At 44.7% G+C, this 23,934-nt stretch overlaps 1 protein-coding gene across 1 annotated transcript in view; it reads right to left on the bottom strand.

The window, feature by feature from the left end:
- EDC4 (enhancer of mRNA decapping 4) overlaps window positions 1-23,934 on the bottom strand; it is a 226,702-nt gene that overhangs the window by 132,531 nt on the left and 70,237 nt on the right. The window contains exons 9-10 of the mRNA XM_066582703.1: window positions 22,304-22,387; window positions 14,491-14,586 (exon numbers count right to left, since the gene is read on the bottom strand). Of these exons, the coding sequence (XP_066438800.1) occupies window positions 14,491-14,586; window positions 22,304-22,387 (180 nt within the window). The remainder of the gene's footprint in view (window positions 1-14,490; window positions 14,587-22,303; window positions 22,388-23,934) is intronic.

Here is a 23,934-nt window from a genome sequence, read left to right as displayed (position 1 = left end):
CCGAGCCCCGCCTGCTAAGTCCTGCTCACTTCCATGAGGTGCAAAAGCACAAAACGTCACAAGTTTTTCCTCAAAATAAGTATGCACTACAATGTGAGAATTTTTGCTTTACTTCCAGTGCAACTATCATACTAAATTCCTGTGTATTTCTCAGCCTCAGCGCCAACCTCTTCAGGCAAGGAGGACATGTCCTTCTAGTACTGATCACTATTGGCAGTGCTCTGCATACAGATCTATTAACGAGCAGGCCATTATCTGTAATCAACATATAAAAGAAGGCTGGGATAATAATCAGTTATACCCGACAAAAAATAAACAAAATATAATAGAGGCAAAGTGCTCAACAACGGTTTTCAGCCATATACTGTCCGCTCGTGTCAATTTACATAGATTGCAGTCGGGCCGGACCAGCACCGCTAGCTGCATTGTAATGAAGACCGAATCAGTCTCTCCAGACCCAAGATTGGAAGATGTAGTATAATAAGGAATAACCTCAGAAATTGCTACGCTATGGTCTGTGCCACCTGCAGCGTGCTTGATACATACTGACATTTTTAGCCATAGGTTTAAGTTGGATGGTATATACTGACATTTGGAAGAAGAAAAAAAATGCATATATATCTATTAGTGTAATACGTATCCCTGTAAATTACCGTATATACTCGAGTATTAGTTGACCCGAGTATAAGCCGAGACAGTAAGTTACCCCACAAAAAGCTGGGAAAACTTATTGACTCGAGTAGAAGCCAAGCTATACTCCAGTAAAAAATAAAAAATAAAAAAAATAAAAAAAAAAAAGCTCCATACCTACCCCCCAGCCGGCGTCTGTCTCTGTGCAACAAGCTGCTTCAATTCTCCCTGCTGTCATCCCCCACCGTCCCCTCTGCTTGGCTCTGTCAGTGCTGTGTAAGTAAGCGCTGTGATTGGATTGAGCGCCAGCCAATCACAGCCTGCGCTCGATCCAATCACAACGTTTACTTACACAGCACTGACGGCAGGGGATTTGAAAGCCGAGCAGGGAGAATTCTAAAGCAGCTGGATTGGCTGTGAATGATCTAGCACCGGCTGTGATTGGCCGGAGTGAATGATCTAGCACTGGCTGTGATTGGCCGGAGCTCGATCCAATCACAGCTCCTACTTATACAGCGCTGACGGCAGGGGGTGACAGAGTCGAGCAAAGAGGACGGCGGGGGATGACAGAGGAAAGAATTCAAGCAGCCTGCCGCACCGCCGGAGACACAGACGCTGGCTGGGAGGCGAGTATGGAGGTTTTTTTTTTTTAAGCCTTCCCTGACTCGAGTATAAGCCGAGGGGGGCTTTTTCAGCACCAAAAAATGTGTTGAAAAACTAGGCTTATACTTGAGTATATACAGTAAGAGAAAAACATACTATAAGAAAGAATGAGCTTTTATATATTGAGCATGCACCGCAAAATGAAGTGGATATCTAAGTCGTAGAGGGAACACACTGTGTATGCTCAAAAAAGCGGAACAGTATTCACTGGGCTGACTACATCATCGTACATTGACTGTATCAGGGAGGCACACTGTAAGATTGGCTTAACCCCTTAGTGACCAAGCCTGTTTGCGCCTTAATGACCAGGCCAAATTTTGCAAATCTGACATGTGTCACTTTAACAAGGAAAAACACCAGAAAGGTTTTGCATATCCAAGCGATTCTGACATTGTTTTTTCGCCACATGTTGTGCTTCATTTAGGCGGAAAAAATAGACCGATAGAAATTGTGTTTATTTATTAAAAGCGCCAAAATTGGGAAAATTTTGAAAAAATCGTCATTTTTTTCACATTTCCAACTGCAATATCTTAAATATGTGCAAACATAATATAGAAATTTTTGCTAAGATTTATATTTCCACCCGTTTACTTTATTTTGGGCGCACATTGGAAAAACTTTCGTTTTTTTTTAACTATTTAGGAGACGTACAAATTTAACATTACTTTTTAGCATTTTGAGGAACACTTTGTTTTCCTATACCAAGCCGAGATTGGAAAGGCTCATGAGTGTCAGAATAATAGATACCCCCCCAAATGACCTCATTTTAAAAACTACACCCCTTAATGTATTCACTGAGGGGTGTCATGAGTATTTTGACCCCACAGTTTTTTTTCAGGAATTAATTCAATTTAGAGGAGAAAAAGTAAAATTTCATATTTTTGCAAATCTGTCATTTTAAAGACATATTTTTTTCCTATAGTTTACATGAAAATCAGGATTTACACCCCAAAAATGGATACCCCTATTTCTGCCGTGTTCAGAAATATACCCATTGTGGCCCTATTGTTATATCTGAGTCCACAACGGGGCCCAAAATGAAAGGAGTAGTCAGTGTCTTTCAAAACAGAAATTTTGCTTGAAGTCCTTTTAGGCCCCATAGCACACATGTAGAGTTCTTGAGCGCCCAAAACCATAGAAAACCCCCACAAATGACCCAATTTTGAAAACTAGACCCCTTAAGGAATTTATCTAGGGGTGTACTGCATATTTTGACCCCACAGTTTTTGAATGAATTCAAACCAAGCAAAAGGAAAAAATTGTGATTTTCGTTTTTTCGGCAATTCTGTCATTTTAAAAACAGCTTTTTTTGTACAGCACACATATGAAGGAAGACTTGCACCCAAAAATGGATACCCCTGTTTGTCCCGTGTTCAGAGACATACCCATTGTGGCCCTAATCTTATGTCTGGATACACAACGGAGCCCAAAATGAAAGGAGCGACCGGTGGCTTTCGGAACACAAATTTTGCTTGAAGTCCTTTTAGGCCCCATTGCCCACTTGTAGAGTTCTTGAGCGCCCAAAACCATAGAGAACCCCCACAAATGACCCCATTTTGAAAACTAGACTCCTTAACGAATTTATCTAGGGGTGTACTGCGCATTTTGACCCCACAGTTTTTGAATAAATTCAAGCAAAGCAAAAGGAAAAAATTTGGATTTTTGTTTTTTTGGCAATTCTGTCATTTTAAAAACAGCTTTTTTTGTACAGCACACATATGAAGGAAGACTTACACCCCAAAATGGATACCCCTGTTTGTGCTGTTTTCAGAAATATACCCATTGTGGCCCTAATCTTATGTCCGCATGCACAACGGGGCCCAAAATAAAAGGAGTAATCGGTGGCTTTCAGAACATAGATTTTGCTTGAAGTCCTTTTAGGCCCCATTGCCCACTTGTAGAGTTCTTGAGCGCCCAAAACCATATAGAACCCCCACAAATGACCCCATTTTGAAAACTAGACCCCTTAACGAATTTATCTAGGGATGTACTGCATATTTTGACCCCACAGTTTTTGAATAAATTTAAGCAAAGCAAAAGGAAAAAAATAGGATTTTCATTTTTTGGGCTATTGTGTCAATTTAAAAACAGTTTTTTTTGTACAGCACACATATAAATGAAGGCTTTCACCCCAAAATGGATACCCCTGTTTGTCCCGTGTTCAGAAACATACCCATTGTGGCCCTAATAGACTTACAGGACCCATGGCTAGGCCTACAATGAAAGGAATACCCGTTGGATTTCAGGGTACCACTGAATAAATTTCAGGCCCCATTGCCCACTTATAGAGCCATTGAGCGGCCAAAACTATAAAGAACCCCCTCAAATGACCCCATTTTGAAAACTAGACCCCTTAACGAATTCATCTAGGGGTGTACTGCGTATTTTGACCCCACAGTATTTGAATGAATCTAAGCAAAGCAGAAGGAAAAAGTTACAATTTTCAATTTTTTTTGGCAATTTTTTCAATTTAAAAACAGTTTTTTTGTACAGTGCACATAGGAATGAAGACGTTCACCCCAAAATGGATACTCCCGTTTGTCCCGAGTTCAGAAACATACCCATTGTGGCCCTAATCTACTTACAGGACGCATGGCAAGGCCTATAAAGGACGGAACACCTGTTGGATTTTAGGGCACAACTGAATAAATTCCAGGCCCCATTGCTTATTTGTACAGAATAAAGATTGACTCCCTAAAAATTCCCCCCCTCCCCCTCCGCGCCCTTTTTGGCATTCGCAAATCTTAGATAAAAGTAAAAATGTGAACTGTGTAGTATTTCCGAAGACAGGGGTAATTACGGAGGCTGGTTGGAATGGGCCCATGGGGCAATAAAACCGGGTATCCCCCCCCCCCCCCCCCTCCTCTCATGCTTTTTGGGGGTATTTCATGACCTCAGTGGCGGGTATGGGGTGTAAAAAGTGGCGTTCCGTGAGTCTCCGTAAGCTTGATGAGGTGCGGCGGTCTCACACAGAAGGCGCTCAACAAGGTGCTACTGGAACTGCAGGAAAGCGAGCGTTCCCGGGGCTTCTTGTAAAATACGTATCACAGGTAGCGGTCTGAATAACGCCGGGCTCACGCGGGTGCAGGCGGAATACGCTTGCGGCGGCCCGCAGTGTATCCCAGCTGTGAGCCCGGCTGTGACCCTGCGTACGGCTGCGTAATGTACTGCGCATAACTGCGTACTCACACAGGCGGTCATGCACAGTACACCTTTGTTTGTATTTCCCGCACCATCGCTTAGCGATGACACGGGTACCCGCAGCCCGTATATAATGTAGTTGCGTATGGGCTGCGGGTATATCCACGACCATGGAGCACAATGGGCTCTATGTTGCCGATATCCGCAGTAAAATAGAACCTGCTGCGTTCTCTTTTCTGCGAGTGGATTACGCAATTCTGACCCGCTAATGTGAGCGGAATTGTGTAATCCAATGCGATTGATCTGCGTATTACCGTGGATCAGACGCATGCGGAATCCGTAATTCCTATCCGGTCATGTGAGACCGGCCTAAGGTAGATCGCTACCTTTTTATCACGTGACCGGGGACCGCTCAACGAGGCCCCTGGTCACTGCTCCAGGCTCTCTGTGACCGTTGGTCGCTGGGAGCAAGGAGATTTTAAGTTTCCTGGGCTCCCTGACTCCTGCGCATGTGTCCGGCTTTTTGCCGGCAATCGCATGTGCAGAATCCTGGAAGGTCCACGGAGGAAGATCGCGTCGGGATTCAAATACGCAGGCCTCCGGTAAAAAGATTCATCTCCTCTCACCGATCGCATCAGTGAGGGGAGATGAAACTTCAAATTTTTTTTTTTACTTTTACGTGATCGCCATTATTGGATAATGGCGAACACGTGACCAGGAACCGCTCACCGCGGACCCCCATTAAATCTCCATGCTCTTGGCTACGTTTTGTAGCCAGGAGCAGGGAGAATTTAAATTATCCTGGCAATCCACAGCTTTTGCGCATGCGCCCGCCATTTTGGCGACAGGCGCGTGTGCAGAAGCTGTGGTAAGGTCCGCGGATAAATCTGGGGGCCTTAGGTACGTACTTTCATCCTCCCTCACGGATATGATCCATGAGGGGAGATGAAACGTACGCTTTTTAAACTTTTAAAAACTTTTTTTTACTTTTTTACACTTTTTTCTCACTTTACATGATCACTGTCATCCATTGGATGACAGTGATCATGTCCCCGGTATAATCTCTCTGCTCCTAGCTACACATGGCAGCCAGAAGCAGAGGGATTTTAAATTTCCCGGGGCTCGAGCCCGTCTGTTCACGCGCCCGATGTCAATCATCGGGCGCGCATGCGCAGACGGGGATTCGGGTCCCGGGACATCGGGACACCGCTGAGGACTGGGGGTGAGTATTTTCACCTCCCCTCATGGATCCGATCCATGAGGGGAGGTGAAACTGACTTTTTAAAAACTTTTTTTTTACTTTTTCGCGATCGCCGCTAACCATTGGATAACGGCGATTGCGGTACCGGGGACCGCTCACCGCAGTCCCCGCTGACATCTCCTGCCTCCCGGCTACCTACAGGAGCCGGGAGCCAGGAGATTTTAAATCTCCCGCGCCGCCGGGCCTTCTGCGCATGCGGCTGACGTAATGCCGCCTGGCGCGCATGCGCAGAAGACCGGCTTCGGGCCCCGGAGCGGCAGGAGAGCGGGGAGCAGCGTGCCAGACCTCGGTGAGTAATTTCAGCTGCTCCGATGGATCCGATCCATCGGAGCAGCTGAATCTTTAACTTTTATGTACTTTTTTTGTATTTACTTTTTTTGCGATCGGCGCTATCCATTGCATAGCGCCGATCGCAATGCCGGGGGGGGCTCCGAACAGCCCGGGATGACAGCTCCATGCTGTCAGCTACCTGCGGACACCGACAGCATGGAGCTGTCACGTCCACAGCCCGAGGGGCACTATTCTCTGCAGGAAGCATGTTTTTACGTCCTCAGAGAATAGAGCCCACTTCGGGAGGACGTAAAAACACTATGGGCTGGTCGTTAAGGGGTTAAGAAACCGTCCAGGATCATTAGCTTTCTCTCTACTGGCTGCTCAGTATGTGGCATCTCTCACTGGTCAGTCAAATGGGAGAATCCCTCTCTTAGGTTATAAAACAGTTGTCATATAGGTGAGTGCACCTCGGACCCCTGAGGACCCCTCTATATTGACGAAACATGTTGGCAGATGGTTCCATGTTTCTTTTGGCTCAAACATGCAGATCTAGCGATATTATTTAGGCAGAGTCATTAGTCTGCAGCAGTGACCTGCTTGATATCTTATATAGCTATTAGCCATTTGGGAGAGCTCTATACATACAGCACAGTATACAGCAGTATTGAATGATATATAATCTAGTTGGCTCAGTGCTTCTAGGAATGCTAGACAGATGTATTCTTAATTCCTACACCTTTTAGTTTTTTTATTTCCATAAAAGATAGATTTTAATAATTGTATTCAACGGGGTGTTTCTTGCCCTTTGAAGATGGCTTTTACACTTAACACCACCAAAATTGTCCAATCCCAAAAGGAGCTATGCCTCCTATTACAAGTATGACTCCTCATTGTAGTCATATGGATCAAACCATAATAAGTCAGAAGAGTAATAGAAGGCCACCTGCAGGCGGCCCAAGTCATGGAACACCCCTTTAACCACTTGCCTGCGTTCGGGAGTAAAAAAAACAAACTTAAATTGGTCTCCGACACATGCCATGTGACGTGCGAGAGCAGCTCGGGCTCCATTAAAATCAATGGGTGATTATCGTTATCCGCTGCCACTGCTACAAAAGCAGTGGCAAAGGATTCCTTCACACCCGCAGGAAATCCTCTTGGCGATGATTTTGGGGAGGGGGGGGGGAGAGGTAGAGAGAGATAGAGATATAGAGATAAAGAAATCGAGACACACACACACACACACACGCTGTCAGGGTCTTGCCGTGTGGCATCCCGGCTCTGTATCTTTCAGCTGGCGGGGATATCAAAGTGCTGTGTCCGATTGGTCCATTCATTGAATTCAAGCTGTAGTTGTTATTGGTAGCATTTTGGGGTACATGCAGCTTTTTTCATCACTTTTATTGTGTTTTTGGGAGGCAAAATGAAAAATAAAAAATAAGCATTTTGCCTTAGTTTTAAATTATTTTTTTTACGCTTTTTGCCATGTAGGATAAAAAGCTTGTTCAATTAATTGTACAATTTATTGATACCAAATATGTTAGATTTTAATTTCTAAAAAAAAAAAAATGATGCTAATAAGGGAAAAAGCACAAGAATATCTATTTTATTGTTTTTTTACATTTTTATTTACACTTTTTATGTCCCTGTAGGGAACTTGTACAATAGCACCTATGATCTCTATAAGCTATGACTTATTGCTTGTATTAGCAATCAGACACTGGCAATGCAGGACACCTGTATCTGGCGTCCTGTTGTCATGGCAACCTGCCGCGATTACATCGTGACAGTCCGATGACGTCACAGAATGAGCACGCTCCCTCTTAACTTTTTACATGCCACAATCTGTCCTTATACCCGCCCACTGTTTCACTGGGAGGCTGGCTATCTGTGATGGACAGCTATCTGTGACAGCCGGCTCCCGATGCCGGATAGCTCAAGATCTCTTATCTCACGCTACCCCCAGGGTCTAACTGTATGTCTTGTTGCGTTAAGTACCCCTCTGCCAGGAGGACGTAGGAGAATAAATTAAAGGATTAAAATCAATGAAAAATGTAAATACATAAGACGTATTACTGGTTGGCAGTTTACCTTCATAAATGAGCAGAAATGCAATTTTATTAGTTGCCCTTTGTTTTGGTGTCTGTACGCTATGGAAAGCCTGAAGAAGGGGTTGGACCATCCATCCAAGTATACTCTCTATACACATTAATAAAGTTTTAAAAACTAAGTATTGTTTTTTTTCAATTCCAAACAATGAGCAGCGCCTTAAAATTAGTCAAGATTTTCTTTCACCTTTTGGTCTTCACCCTTGTACTCCAGGCAGCAGATGACTGCAGACAATCATCAAGCTGCAGCACTGGGAAACGGTTCTTCAGGATGTTGTGGTAGTTTCACACCACCATCAGGTCAGCATATACCTACACATAACATCTGATACTTTTTACTGAGGGTATGTTCTATGTGCAGGAGTAGTACATAAACGCTGAGGTCAATAATTCTCAGCTGCAGTCACATGAACAATGAACTGCACATGATAGCTGGAGGAGCTTCCAAGATCGGAGTGTTGGGGACAAGAGCAGAAAATAGCAACAAAGTGATTTTGTTATAACGACTGAGAGGACAACATCGTTTCTAAATAATTGCCTAGAATCACTTTTCAATTGCTTACAGCAATCTTATTCAGGATCACAAATAAGACTCTTGTTATGCAAGTTGTACCTTATAATAAAATCGGGTTATCAGTGTTGTCTGATAAAGGGATTGTTTCTTTTCCTGTACAGATATGTTAAATACAGAACATCTTGCATCTCAAGGCTACCAATAGAGGAGAGGCTCTCATTCTCATTGGTCCAAATTAAAGGGGTTGTCTCGCGGCAGCAAGTGGGGTTCAGCACTTCTGTATGGCCATATTAATGCACTTTGTAATATACATCGTGCATTAATTATGAGCCATACATAAGTTATTCACTTACCTTCCAAACAGCAGGCTGGAATCGGCACACATGATGGGGCGGAGCTACGCGATGACACGTACAAGGGGGTGGAGCCAGAACACCGCTGCTGCTGAACCGAAGGCAGAAGACCCTTCTGCGCAAGCGCGTCTAATCGGGCGATTAGACGCTGAAGTTAGACGGAGCCATGGAGACGGGGACGCCAGCGCAGGGAAGGTAAGTGAATAACTTCTGTATGGCTCATATTTAATGCACGATGTATATTACAAAGTGCATTAATATGGCCATACAGAAGTGTATAACCCCACTTGCTTTCGCGAGACAACCCCTTTAAGGAACCATCACTTATTCTGAAAACAAGGGTAACTGGAACCAGTTCAAGTGGAATTTAGTTTCCAGGAAAGACCTCATGGATAGGACCGTGCATGGTGTAACAATCGTAATCAGAGATCTCTCCTTCAGGCAGCTTTCACAAGAGCAACAAATTACAAGATTTTCTCACAATCTGACAGTGCTACAAATCGCATGCATGTGAAGGTCATGGTTTCCAATGGGTTCTTTCACATTAGCGTTTTTTTGTAGGCCGATACATTGCCAGAATACAAAATCCCAGCATGCTCTATACAGCTGCGTTTTGCGATGTTTTGTAGCCCATTTTTTCCTATGGAGCCACCCTTTGTGTTGCATCACATGAAAACACGGTTTTTGTGCGATGCAACTTTTACAGTAGGAAATCCTACTGTAAATTCCCTAAAATAAGTTGCATCAGCATTAAAAAAAATAATGCATTACCTATCAGGCGCTGTGCGTCTCCTAGAAAACTAGTTTAACATGTCTGACGGAAGGGATAATAAGCAGCCTAACTCTCGCTCAGCCTCTAGCTCAACCGCCTTCGCACTGCTGACAATGTCTTACTGCCTAGGAGCCCCTTGGCTGCCACGATACAGTGGAGAGGCACATACTTTCCAGGAATTTAAAAGATACGGGCCATGTTCCGACTTGCGATGGAGCAGAAAGAAAAGATCTTGATAGCGCAGTCGAAAGGAGCTGCGGCCCGAGAAGTAAAAACCTGGCCTCGTGAACATAAGAAGGAAATATTCGAACTGCAGGGTATCTTTGACATGCATACTATGCCAAAGATCAAGAAGCGGTTTTTCAAAAAAAAACAAAAGCAGGGCAAGTCCCTTCGGGACTACACTTTATCCCTACAAGAGAATATGAAATTCGTGGTTCAGGCTGACCCCAAGAAAAGTAAAACCATCAAGAAACTAAGTGCCGGACATTAAACGGACATCTCCGGAGCGGACAAAGAGTAGGTCCAACCCTCCCCAAAGGAGTATCTAAATATGTCTGACCATGTCCAGAAGTTATAATATATGTGGACGACACGTTTACCAGCATTGCTGGATACTGGGTCACAAGTAACCACGACCAAGAGAATAGACTTTGAGAAATATTGGACTCTAGACGCATGGAGCTGCCTGCCAAAAACACTGATTAATGTCACCGCCAGTAATGGACTACCGATGCTGGTAGCAGTGTACTGGGAACCCACGGTTGTCGCCGGAAGGGCTGAGCTACCAAAACAGTGCATCTTAGTTGTAGATGTCCCTGATAGAAATTCTCCAGTCATGACATTGGAAATAAATATTCTACGCAATCGCTATGCAGAGATGTTAGAAGCCTTGCAGAAGTCTGTCTCTGTAGCCTCTCAAGCCCAATAAGTGGTACTACGGAAGGCCATCCAAGCTTTGTCAGCTTAGCAGAAGTTCGCCAATCCAAAAGGTCATGTGGGGCAAGCTCGTGTCAATGACGCAACACCCGTGGTAGTGCCCCCAGAATCACAACTCCTACTCTGGTGTCAGACCAGTCCAGGATTGCAGGGAAAAGACTATGAGGCACTGATTGAACCTATTCCTATTGATGGACATTCGTTCCTAATGGCTGCCAAAAACCTAGTTGTTGTAACTGACTGGAGGTTCAAGCTCTCATCATTAAAGGGGTTGTCCCGCGGCAGCAAGTGGGTCTATACACTTCTGTATGGCCATATTAATGCACTTTGTAATGTACATTGTGCATTAATTATGAGCCATACAGAAGTTATAAGAAGTTTTTCACTTACCTGCTCCATTGCTAGCGTCCTCGTTTCCATGGAGCCGCCTAATTTTCGGCGTCTAATGGCCAAATTAGCCGTGCTTGCGCAGTCCGGGTCTTCTTCTTTTCTCAATGGGGCCGCTCGTGCAGGATGCCGGCTCCGTGTAGCTCCGCCCCGTCACGTGCCGATTCCAGCCAATCAGGAGGCTGGAATTGGCAATGGACCGCACAGAAGCCCTGCGGTCCACCGAGGGAGAAGATCCCGGCGGCCATCTTCAACCGGTAAGTAAGAAGTCACCGGAGCGCGGGGATTCAGGTAAGCGGGGGGGGGGGGGGGGGGGGGGGGGGGTTGGTGGGGGGGGGTGGGGGGGGGGGGGGAGGGTTGAAAGAAAAAAAAAACCGTTTCGGCGCGGGACAACCCCTTTAACCTAGGGAATACTCCTGCTTAACTGAAAAAAATAAAATAATATGCCACAGTAACGCAAGTCTCGCTGCCTCAGCCTGAAGACATTCTCGAATCGAAGTGCAGCAGTGTACCTAGCAGAAACATCCAGGTCCTCAAGGGCTCAAGTCCTGGTTATCTGATCTACAGATTACAGACTCACGGATCGATGGAGATCAGATTCAAGCAGTACGGGACGTGGCCTGAGAAAAGCAGGCTGCTTTTAGCAAACACGCTATGGACTTAAATCATAGTCCCATAAAAAAAATAATAATAAATATATCGCCCGATACCACCCTCTGCGTACCAGCAAGTTAATGCCCATGATTAGAGAAATGGAAGATAGCAATATCATATGGGAAAGTTACACTCCCTGGGCTGCACCTATAGTGCCAGTTAAAAAAAAAGATGGTTGTTGACTATCGCAAACTGATCATCATCACTCACAAAGATGCATATCCACAGCCCCGAATAGAGGAGTCCTTGACAGCTTTAGGTTCTGCTGCCTATTTCTCCACGTTGGATCTCACCAGTGGTTATTGGCAGGTCCCCATGTAGGAGTGCGATAAGGAGAAAACGGCCTTCCAACTACTCCTATGGGTCTGTAAGAGTTCAACTGTACGCCCTTCAGATTGTGCAACGCCCCAAGTACTTTTCAAAGACTTCTGGAGCATTGTCTGGGTCATAAGAACTTTGAAACTGTTTTGCTGTACCTAGATGTCATTATCTATTCTAAAACCCATGAGGATCATCTGCAACACCTAGGCAAAGGGTTTCAGATCCTTATTAACCATGGGCTCAACGTGAAACCATCCAAATACCGCTTTCTGTAAACTTAAGTCAGGTACCTGGGCCACATTGTCAGCGCCGTCATTGAATGGCTGTGATTGGTTAACACAGCGCCAGCTTTTATTGGCTGACACTGTGCTGAGTTAGCCAATCAGAACATTAAGCTTTCTGGAGGCAGGGCATTCAAGCCCCGCATCCAGATAGCAATGCTCGGTCGGCGTGGAGGAGAGAGTGACAGCCTGAAGCAGTGCCGCGGGAGGAGAGTACTGATTTTATTTTTCTACAGTGTGTTCCCGGCGTATAAGTTGACAGTTGGGGGGTCGTCTTATACGCCCAGTCGTCTTATATAACGGAAAATCCGGTGATTATGCGCTTCTTCATATCTTTGTTATACGGGTTTTTGTTATTTTTCCACCAGTGTTCTATGGTCAACGTATTTTTGTTGGTCTCACCCTGCGCATTATAATGGATTATCCTTGTTTGGACTACAAATATTAAGGTTTGTGCCAAGGGACTACTCAGCAAAATGGCACTGTTTAAGAATTAGCCCCAAGAGACTACTCTTGGTAATGTTTTGTTTTCTATTTATAAAGACCACAGTAACAAGAGACCGTCTCTCCTTCAATTTGGTAAAATTGACACCTTGCATACTTTTAGAACTGGACTTCAGTCTGATTTTTCAGGCCTTCGTTTCTAGGTTGTTCCCATTGATGTGGACTTGTCAGGACTTATGAGTCATAACCTTTATCTATTGCTAAGCTTTGAATTCTTGCCTTTCAGATTTCCCATATTATAGTATATTTAAATGTTATTTAATGCAAAACAAAGATATGTGGAACCGTCAGAATGTGGGTAAAAGAGTAATGTAAGGGCCCCATAGCTAGCTGGGATTTAAGACTCAGTCTTGACCCAACGCTATTATTTAAAAAATATATGCTTGCAAGTTCTTAAATCCCCTTTTTCACCTAAATGGACTGTCCTAAATCATAGATGGGTAATCTGCTTCATCCTACGGTTAATAGTTTCCGCCAAGGACGGACGTGTTTTAAAAAAAGGGGAGAACTGTAGTGACCCTGAGGGTCCTACAGGATAGTTAAGAGAATTAATAAGTCCGTGGGACCTTACTATGAGCCTCTAAAGGACATAGACACGGTCTGTCCCTGAATGTCGGGCTAGAACTAGTCTGCTCAGCAATGGCCCTTTTAAGATTGGTGAGTGGGAGAATGTTGATTGAAGTAGGGGAAAATGAGCAAGAAAACAGGAGGGGGCAGTGTAGTCTGAGGGGAAAAAGAGAGAGGAAGCAAGGAGAGTAGCAGTGTAGCATCAGTAAAGTGCCGGAGGTCGAGAGATGGAGGAGTGGGCCATCAACACTCGTATTGGTAGCGGAATCTATTTCCACCCTGTGAAAAGGGACCAGAGTCAAGGCAGATACCGTTGGAGCCAGCCCGCGAGAGGCCATCGCAATCTTGAGTGTTACTTCCCCCTGCTCCATTAGCAGACAGTGGGAGTCTAGTCACCCCAGCAACAGCCACTCCAATCTGTCACCGAGAGTTCTGGAGAAAAGCAGTCTTTGCCACAGTCTTATCTCTTAGATAGGGGAAGCAGCAAGTACAGTAAACTAATTCAAGTGCAGCTCCCAAATCCCCGTGTGAACGGTGTCTATAAACTAAAATTACCTAGTAAACTGTGTGCCTTGAGTTCACTTTCATATAAGTGGACTGGTCTCATTATTTCACTACTGCAAGCACGTTTTTCCTCACTGAAAGGGATTGGCATCACATTCAATCATCATCAGGCAGTTCTCAAACTACGCAGACTCTTGCAACCCCACTGCTTGCGAGTCACTACATTACTAAGAGTAGCTACCACCGTGACTAAGCTGAAACTAACACCCTTCACTCTAGTTACCTCTGGCACGCTGCAATATTGCAGAGAGAAAATGCAGCGATATCGCACAGAACAGAGATGAGAGGCAGATTTATTACAACTGTTCGTAAGATAAATTGTCTTGGTTGCCCATAGTAACTAATTACATCCTTTACTTTTCAAGAGCAGTATAAGAAATTAAAGCTGAGCTATGATTGGTTGCGATGGGTCACAAAACAATACATCTCTTAGACATCTTCACAAATGCCGTTTGTGCATAGCGCATATTTGAATTCCTTGCTCTTAACTCATCTATGGCGGGCATTTTAGGGAGATGCATTCTGATCAAAATAGTTCGAGCTAGAAACCAGTTGTCTCACCGGATTGTTTGTAAGCACGTCCAAGAAACTGTGCACCACATCTTAATTTGTCGATTCTGGTCAGCCCCTGTGATGAGAAATCTCCAGAATGGGACACTGTAAAGACACAGAACAAAATCATTCAACAAAAGCTTTAACACGACCAAAACATTCTCCAACACTGGGCATCAGTGATGGCCTCTTACTCACTCCCCCCCCCCCCCCCACTATCTTTGACCCTTCTCCGAGATGTCCTCCACCTAAGCCTATTTGGACTTCCTCAAGGAGGTGCAAACTTAAGCTTTCCCCTTCTGCAAACATAAAACAAGCCACTTTATTATTGGAGTAAACAATTCTAGCAAGTACACTAGCCTTACCTGATTATTGCTCAGCAGAAATTTGATTTTGTAGGTTACAACAGGCTAATTTTCCATCGATTTGTCCATTTGATATTTCCATTTCTAGTACAAGTTTAACTATTTGAATGCAGTTTCCAGTTAATATCACAGTGATAATATCCAAGTGCAACATGCCAATTTAATACTTTTGTCACGCCCCCAATGGCTATGGGCAGGGCCACAAGCATTTACTTGGTGCTTTGGGCCCTCTTCTACAGACTAAGGCCGAATGCACACGGGCAGATTCGAACTGCGATATCCAAAGAGGGCGACCGCCTCCGGATTCTGCAGCAAGTATGCTCATAGCATGCTATGCAAAAGTGATTCTTCATGCACACAAGCGGAAACCAACTGTGGTTTCAGTTTGTGGATGAAATATTGCAGCATGCTCCGTTTTCCTGTGGTGTCCTTAGGGATGGTAGAGATCAAATATCTCTACCATCCCTAAGGACACCACAGGAAAACGGAGCATGCTGCAATATTTCATCCACGAACTGAAACCACAGTTGGTTTCCGCTTGTGTGCATGAAGAATCACTTTTGCATAGCATGCTATGAGCATACTTGCTGCAGAATCTCAGCAAAACCTTCATCTGTGAAGAATCTGTGCTTCATATTGGGAAGGGGTTTGGTAAAGCCACAACTCAATAAGGTAGAGGCTATACAGAACTGGCCCTGGGCCCTAACAAAGAAACAGGTGAGAGCCTTCTTCGGGTTAGTGGGCTATTACTGGTGTTTTATTCCCAAATTTGCTACGATGCAGCCCCGCTATTAGAGCTAACAAAAGGGGGGAGGAAAAAAAGGGGGGGGGGGAATGGCCCACTGGTCACCAGAAGAAGCATTCATGAATCTAAAACGTGTGTTGCGTCAGCAGCCTGTGTTGGTGGCGCCTGACTTTACAAAAACAGTCGTAGTCCATACGGATGCATCAGATGTAGGGCTAGGAGCAGTAATGTCGCAGATGTTGGGCTAGGAGCAGTAATGTCGCAGGAGGTTAACAGCGAGGAACATCCTGTAATGTTCTTGAGCTGAAAACTTACGGTCTGTGAAAAAAACCTACGCAATAATTGAGAAGGAAGGGTTGGCTATAAAATGGGCCCGGGACTTACTCCGCTATTACCCCCCGAGAAGAAAATTCAAGCTGGTGTCGGATCATGCCCCCACCCCGAAATGGATGTACAAAAGGAAAGGGAACAATGCGATTCCTGGCCTTACAAAAGTTTGACTTAGAGGTTGAACACAGGCCAGGAAAGGCAAATGGCAATGCGGATGCCCTGTCAAGGGCAAGTTGTTTGGTAGAGGTTGGTGCCCAGCCCACCTGGCTTGGGGCAGAGGGGGGTGGGAGGTATGTAGCATGGTAAGACGTAAAGTGAGGGACGGCAGGTATATATCGCGGAGGTTACTAGCATCCGTGATGAAGATCCGGTCTGTTCCTTACTCTGGTATGGAGTTCCACCTGAGCAGGACAGGTGGTGGACATAAATTGGTGCAGCTGACATGTTCAGAGAAAGATGTCCTGTGTGAGCAGCCGAGGCTGAAAGTGAGAGCCCTGAGCTGGAGACGCCGCACCACGCCACGCTGCAGGGAAGGTTTGCTGAGAGTATGCTGCATTGAAATCTAAAAGACTTTTGTGTTTACTATTGCTGGACTGCTGATTTAAAAAGACTTTCCTTGTATCTTATGTTATCTGGAGAATGCCAGTACTTTTTGTTATGTTCATCAAGTCTGAATAAAGACAAGATGCTCAGCATTTGGTCGTGGCCTGGTGTGTTCCCCCTGCACTGCTACAAGGGATATCCATTGGTACAAACCCTCATTTTCATGTGCACTATAGGAAGAAAAAAAAAGGGGGGTTTAAAATTACATTTTGCTTTTTTCTCCTCTGAACTGCACTGAATCTCAAAAAAAACCAGGCTCGTCAAAATACTCATGACACCCCTCAGTGAATACATTAAGGGGTGTATTTTTTTAAATAAGTTAATTTGTGGTGAGTATCTATTATTCTGATATCTATGAGCATTCGCAATCTTGGCTTTGTGTAGGAAAACAAAATGTTCCTCAAAATGTTAATAATCAATGTAAACTTGTACATCTCCTTAATGGTTGAAAAACTAAAGTTTTTCCAATGTGCTTCCAGAATAAAGTAAACCGATGGAAATATATATAAATCAAAAATTTCTACGGTATGTTTGAACATATATGAAATATTGCAGTTGAAAATGCGAAGAAAAAATAATTTTTTAAAATTGCTTTCAATTTTGGCACTTTTAATATACTCGAACACATTCTATTGGTCTATTTTTACCACCTAAATGAAGTACAATATATGCAGTGAAAAAACAATATCAGAAGTACTTGGATATGCAAAACCTTTATGGAGTTATTGTATGTTAAAGTGACATGTCAGATTTTCAAAATTTGGCCTGGTCATTAAGAAGCAAACAGGCTTGGTCACTAAGGGGTTAAGTGATAATTGTTATGTGTAGATGGGTCTTTGGCCAAGTCCCTACCATGCTACTATGAAAGAAGCGAAGCTGGCTCTAGTAGGCTTTTACCACTTACTGCTGCTCTAATGGATGCAGGGAAATCTGACTGTTCAGGCATAGTGAACAGTAAAAATGAATGATTTAATCGTCGACATGAGCCAACTCAGTTTCCTTCACAGAACTAGTTGGCTGTAAAAATACATGGATTTAGAGGGGGATAAAGCGCACAAAAAGTGTTCATAGCATTTAAGTACTAGCTTTAAATTGCAAAGAGGCAACCTGTCATGGATACTCCAAGACTGCCCTCACACAAGCTTGAAATGCTGCGTAATGTTTACAGCAGATTTTTCTGCACACATTTTACAGTACAAGCCACGTGGATGAGTCACATCTTCGCAAAACATCTAGAGCATATTTAAAATGTGGTATAGAATCTAAATCAGTAACGTGTCTTTTTATGCTGCAGATTTTGACTGCGGATTCAACCTAGTGGATTTGCTGCAGATTTTCCACTGTAGAAAGCTTGTAGCATGGTGGTGTATGAAGGACCACATCGGAGAGGTGGCTGCTCCTGGCCATGTGCCCACATCGGAGAGCTGGCTGCTCCTGGCCATGTGCCCACATCGGAGAGGTGGCTGCTCCTGGCCATGTGCCCACATCGGAGAGGTGGCTGCTCCTGGCCATGTGCCCACATCGGAGAGGTGGCTGCTCCTGGGCATGTGCCCACATCGGAGAGGTGGCTGCTCCTGGGCATGTGCCCACATCGGAGAGGTAGCTGCTCCTGGGCATGTGCCCACATCGGAGAGGTGGCTGCTCCTGGGCATGTGCCCACATCGGAGAGGTGGCTGCTCCTGGGCATGTGCCCACATCGGAGAGGTGGCTGCTCCTGGGCATGTGCCCACATCGGAGAGGTGGCTGCTCCTGGGCATGTGCCCACATCGGAGAGGTGGCTGCTCCTGGGCATGTGCCCACATCGGAGAGGTGGCTGCTCCTGGGCATGTGCCCACATCGGAGAGGTGGCTGCTCCTGGGCATGTGCCCACATCGGAGAGGTGGCTGCTCCTGGGCATGTGCCCACATCGGAGAAGTGGCTGCTCCTGGGCATGTGCCCACATCGGAGAAGTGGCTGCTCCTGGGCATGTGCCCACATCGGAGAAGTGGCTGCTCCTGGGCATGTGCCCACATCGGAGAGGTGGCTGCTCCTGGGCATGTGCCCACATCGGAGAGGTGGCTGCTCCTGGGCATGTGCCCACATCGGTGAGGTGGCTGCTCCTGGGCATGTGCCCACATCGGTGAGGTGGCTGCTCCTGGGCATGTGCCCACATCGGTGAGGTAGCTGCTCCTGGGCATGTGCCCACATCGGTGAGGTAGCTGCTCCTGGGCATGTGCCCACATCGGTGAGGTAGCTTCTCCTGGGCATGTGCCCACATCGGTGAGGTAGCTTCTCCTGGGCATGTGCCCACATCGGTGAGGTAGCTTCTCCTGGGCATTTGCCCACATCGGTGGGGTAGATTCTCCTGGGCATTTGCCCACATCGGTGGGGTAGATTCTCCTGGGTATATGCCCACATCGGTGAGGTAGATTCTCCTGGGTATATGCCCACATCGGTGAGGTAGATTCTCCTGGGTATATGCCCACATCGGTGAGGTAGATTCTCCTGGGTATATGCCCACATCGGTGAGGTAGATTCTCCTGGGTATATGCACACATCGGTGAAGTAGATTCTCCTCGGTATATGCACACATCGGTGAAGTAGATTCTCCTGGGTATATGCACACATCGGTGAAGTAGATTCTCCTCGGTATATGCACACATCGGTGAGGTAGATTCTCCTCGGTATATGCACACATCGGTGAGGTAGATTCTCCTCGGTATATGCACACATCGGTGAGGTAGATTCTCCTCGGTATATGCATACATCGGTGAGGTAGATTCTCCTCGGTATATGCATACATCGGTGAGGTAGATTCTCCTCGGTATATGCATACATCGGTGAGGTAGATTCTCCTCGGTATATGCATACATCGGTGAGGTAGATTCTCCTCGGTATATGCATACATCGGTGAGGTAGATTCTCCTCGGTATATGCATACATCGGTGAGGTAGATTTTCCGCAGTATATGCACACAGTTTTTCATGCTTAGAATTGAATATTGAAGTTGCGATCCCTTTACTTTTTCCTATCTATGACATAAAGAATGGTTGCGCCAAACTTCACATTTGTGCGGTACAGATACGTGTTATTCGTTACATTACATAGGGGGTCACTTACTTTTCCTTTGAGAATTGAATGATCAATTAGCAACCCCTTTACTTTTCCCATTTACGACCTAAAGAATGGTCACGACAAAATTTCAAGTTTGTATGACACCGGGAAATTAGATAACTAGATAGGGTACATAACATAGGAGGTCACTTACTTTTGCACCTAGGAAATTAAAAGGGGTTGCAACTTAATTCAATTGGAAGTGCAAACGTAAAGGCACATTTACACACACAGATCGCTCAAAATTCGTCAGAAACTGACAGTTTTGAGCGATCATCTTGCATTAACTACTAATGGGTTAAATCAGCCCATTAAAAGCTAAGTAGCTTCATTTGCATGTATTTAGAGAACAGCGGGTGGTCTGTTCTCTAAATACATCACTATTGTTTTCCAGCAGGACAGCTGCTGAAGGAATCTTATCAGCATTGTCAGTGGAGAATTCAGCGTGCAGTCCGTCTTACCAGGGACGATGGATTTTATGCTTAGCTGAACTCAACGATGGGCACACATTTACACACAACGATTATCGATCAAAAGATGGATTTTAAGCAATCAATGTTGTGTGTAAATGTACCTTTAGTGACCCCCCCTGTTATCTAACTAATCTAATTCTCTAACTTCCGGGAGTTATACAAACTTAAAATTTGGTACGACCATTCTTTAGGTCATAAATAGGAAAAGTAAAGAGGTCACAAATTAATTATTCAATTCTATTAACGACCTAAAGAATGGTTGTGCCAAATTTCAAGTACGACATCGTGAAGTTAGAGAATTAGTGGTAAGTCAGTCAGTGAGTGAGTCAGTCAATGAATGCCTTAACCTTTAGGGCGCATTCATACGACCGTATATCGGCCGGGTATTCACGCCGATATACGGTGTCTCTCTCTGCAGGGGGAGGAGGCTGGAAGAGCCAGGAGCAGTGCTCTGAGTTCCCACCTCCTCTCTGCCTCCCTGCACTATTTTCAATGGAGAGAGGCGGGATGGGACGGAGCTAATTCTCGAAACTTAGCCCCACCCCCTGTCATTGCAGATAGTGCAGAGGGGCGGAGAGAGGGGGCGGGAGCTCAGAGCACTGCTACTGGCTCTTCCAGCCTCCCCCCCCTGCAGAGAGAGACGCTATATATCGGCCGGCGTGAATACCCGGCCGATATACGGTCGTCTGAATGCGCCCTTATATGTATATAAATACATAGTTTTACTTAATTAAAGTTATTATCTATATCTATATCTATAAACACAAACTATGGAGTGCGGGATTTTTTTTGTAACCGGTGTCATTTCCTCAATTCTGTGGCAAAGACAAAAACATACATTGGGCATTCTCTAGATGCTCTCCCAGTCACTTCGGATATTGATAGGGATTTACTGGTGGACTGGATGACCATAATTGTATCTACAGGCGAATAAGGATCAGCTCTGTCCAGTGACCGGCTGCTTACACCAGGCAAGTCCGATTATATATACACACATATTCTATAATCACTTTCGGTGATGTTGTTCTCAAGCTAATTGTGCATCTAGCCACAGGACTGGTTATCGATAGTTGATTGGCTGGGCCAGCTGATAGCTTTACACATTATATCGTGGCACGGTGTGATATTAAAAGCACATTCTTCATTCACTTCAATGGGAGCTGCACCTGCAATACTACAAAAGGGACCCTGCACAATGTAGGAGTTAGCTGTTTCCTGCTTTGTACAGGGAGACAATTGGCACAGCGAATAGCTTATTGGCTAGGGACTCGGCCCATGTTGATCAGCTACTGATGACCTATTCTGTGGATAGGCCATCAACTTTGAAGAGAACATTATAGTACCAGTGCTTCATTGCGCTATACAGCTCTGCTACATGCACATCACGCACACACAGCTCTGCTACATAGCTTTCACATATGATCTGCATGTCTTTTACGAACTTCAGCTGGTGGCTGAGGTGAAATCAGGGCTTGACGCTGTGTCATGTAAGCAGCATTAGCTTCACGGCAGCGTTATACCCTCTGTTGTAACATGTTTGCATGACAGCGACTTAGTTTCAACACTCGACAACGGTTGACAATTAGATGACGGCGGCATTAACACTTGGGATAACATGATATCACGTTCATGAGATGTGAAGATAGTGGTGAAGGACTATGCTGCAATGTTGTTGGGCAGTATGCACTGCCAACTATGTATGTGTAAAAGGACCTGTGATGACGTCACTGTCATATGATCAGGTAGCAGAGCTAAGAGCCGGTATGTGTCAATTTGTGGGGTGTCATTTATTGGAGGTGTGCAGTAGCCTGACAACCAGGTACAAACTGGCAGACTGAGTACTGTTGTATCCATTGCAACTGAGGCTGCAGGGGTTTGGGGCAGGGGGGGGGGAGAAATGGACGGACAAGTGGTCGTTCGTAATTGGATTACTACCTACTGAGGTCATCAGTTAAATTTTGGCTTCTGGACTGCAAGATTTTCAACCAACTGAAAAAAAGGAGTACCCAGATACAGATTTGCTTGCCAAAAAGATCAAGGAAAATAGGTTTCCTCTGCATGCTTCTCTTGTCACTGGTGGAGGAGCATATTCTATATAGTACCATTAACACATCGGGTATTACAGAGAAGATGGCAAATAAGGCGATAGGGAGAAGGTTATCCTAACCACTCTTGGCATTTGATAATTATAAAAAGCATGATTAAATACTTACTCAGGATCTTGTTTCTTATGGTTATCACAAAAGAGGAGACAAGACACAGGCCTTCCATTGTGAGGCTTCCATTCATGGAGACACCTAAAGAAATTGCAAATTCTTGATTTAATATTTGTAAACAACCTTAAGACCAAAGCTTAAATCTCACAAACGTTTTATCTAAGGAGTTTTACCACCCAAGACACTTATCCTCTTCGCCCTCAAATCCTTCTGTCAAAGGAGCAGCAGTGCATATGCATAACCATCACTCCATTCCCTTCTACGGGACAAGTGAAGATTGTAGCACATCGACCTCCATCTGTCCCATAGAAGTGAATGTAGCAGCACAGTTGAGCATGCACACAACTGCTCCAATCACAGAGACACTAGGGGTAGAGTTCTTGGGATCACTGGGGGTCATATTGGTCAGACCCCCAGCGCTCAAACATTTATTTCTGTGCTGGGAGAAATGTCTTTGGTGAGGAAAAAACTCCTTTATGAAAAAAACAACTATAAAGGTTATGTTTAGGGAATGTGAGCTGAGGGGGTTGAGTTAATCATGCCAAGCAAATATGCCATGAAATTCAGTGGACCTGATGAATGGTATATGCTGCCCTAAATCACACTGACAAAGACCTGGAAAGGTTGAAACGTTGCCCTTCTGTGAATCATAGATTTGGTAATTTACCTCCTCATTTCTGCTGCCACATTTTTATGGACTTTATTGAGGTGTTGAAGCTGAGGGTTCATAGTTCCCTGGGTGGCTTTGCATTTTTATCACCTCCCCTTGTTGGGTTATACTGTTATTTTTTTGAGTGCTGCTGGATTACATTTTTGTTTACTTTGAGCTCTTAATCACATTTGTCACCACACTGTTAACTATATGTCAGAGAATATTTTCAGACATGCTCAGAAGACACTGAGTATATTTCAGACTTTGTCACATGGTAAAACCAGCACTTGGCACAAACAGTTTTTTTCCCCCAAAACTGCAAGGAACAGATTTCTGTGGATGCCTCTGTGGCTGGATATGCTACTTCAACTATGGTAATTCCAGCCTTTTTGGTGTCTTTCCTCTGTTGGCATCTTCTGTTGTTTCATTAAGGGACTAGTAAGCCCAATACTGTTAGGGGTATATTCAATTGCTGCTTACAATGGCAAAAGCATCTCTACCCGTTGACTGGGCAGGTTTCTGGCATCACAAATATACTAATTTGTAACCCTTTCCAATCCAATTTGTATTCTGGCTTTCCTAGGGGGCTTACTCATTTTCTGCCATTCTACAACGGCGCTATATGCTGGCTAAAGCCAGTACTGCATGAGGTGACAAGTTGGATAGGCTCTGACAGCAGAGAGGCTGGCAATATACAGTAAAAGAACCCCGACGGATGTCCTCCAACATCTGAGCTGTACAACCTTAAATCATAATGTCTTCAGAGGTCAGACAGTGGATTGGAAAGGGTTAAAATGTAACCCCCTTTCAGTAAAATCCTTATTAATTGAAAATGAGATACACTAACTAAAACTTTGACTAATGTACTCAGGCTTTTCAAGTAGACAATTATCTCACTTTAGCATCCTAATTCAATAGTATTCAAAATCAGTAGTACTCAATATTTTGAATAAGCCACATACTTTGCTTATGTATA

Source organism: Eleutherodactylus coqui, chromosome 11 (assembly GCF_035609145.1).
Source record: "Eleutherodactylus coqui strain aEleCoq1 chromosome 11, aEleCoq1.hap1, whole genome shotgun sequence".
Classification (NCBI taxonomy): Eukaryota; Metazoa; Chordata; class Amphibia; order Anura; family Eleutherodactylidae; genus Eleutherodactylus; species Eleutherodactylus coqui.
This window is presented reverse-complemented; position numbering and strand designations above follow the sequence as displayed.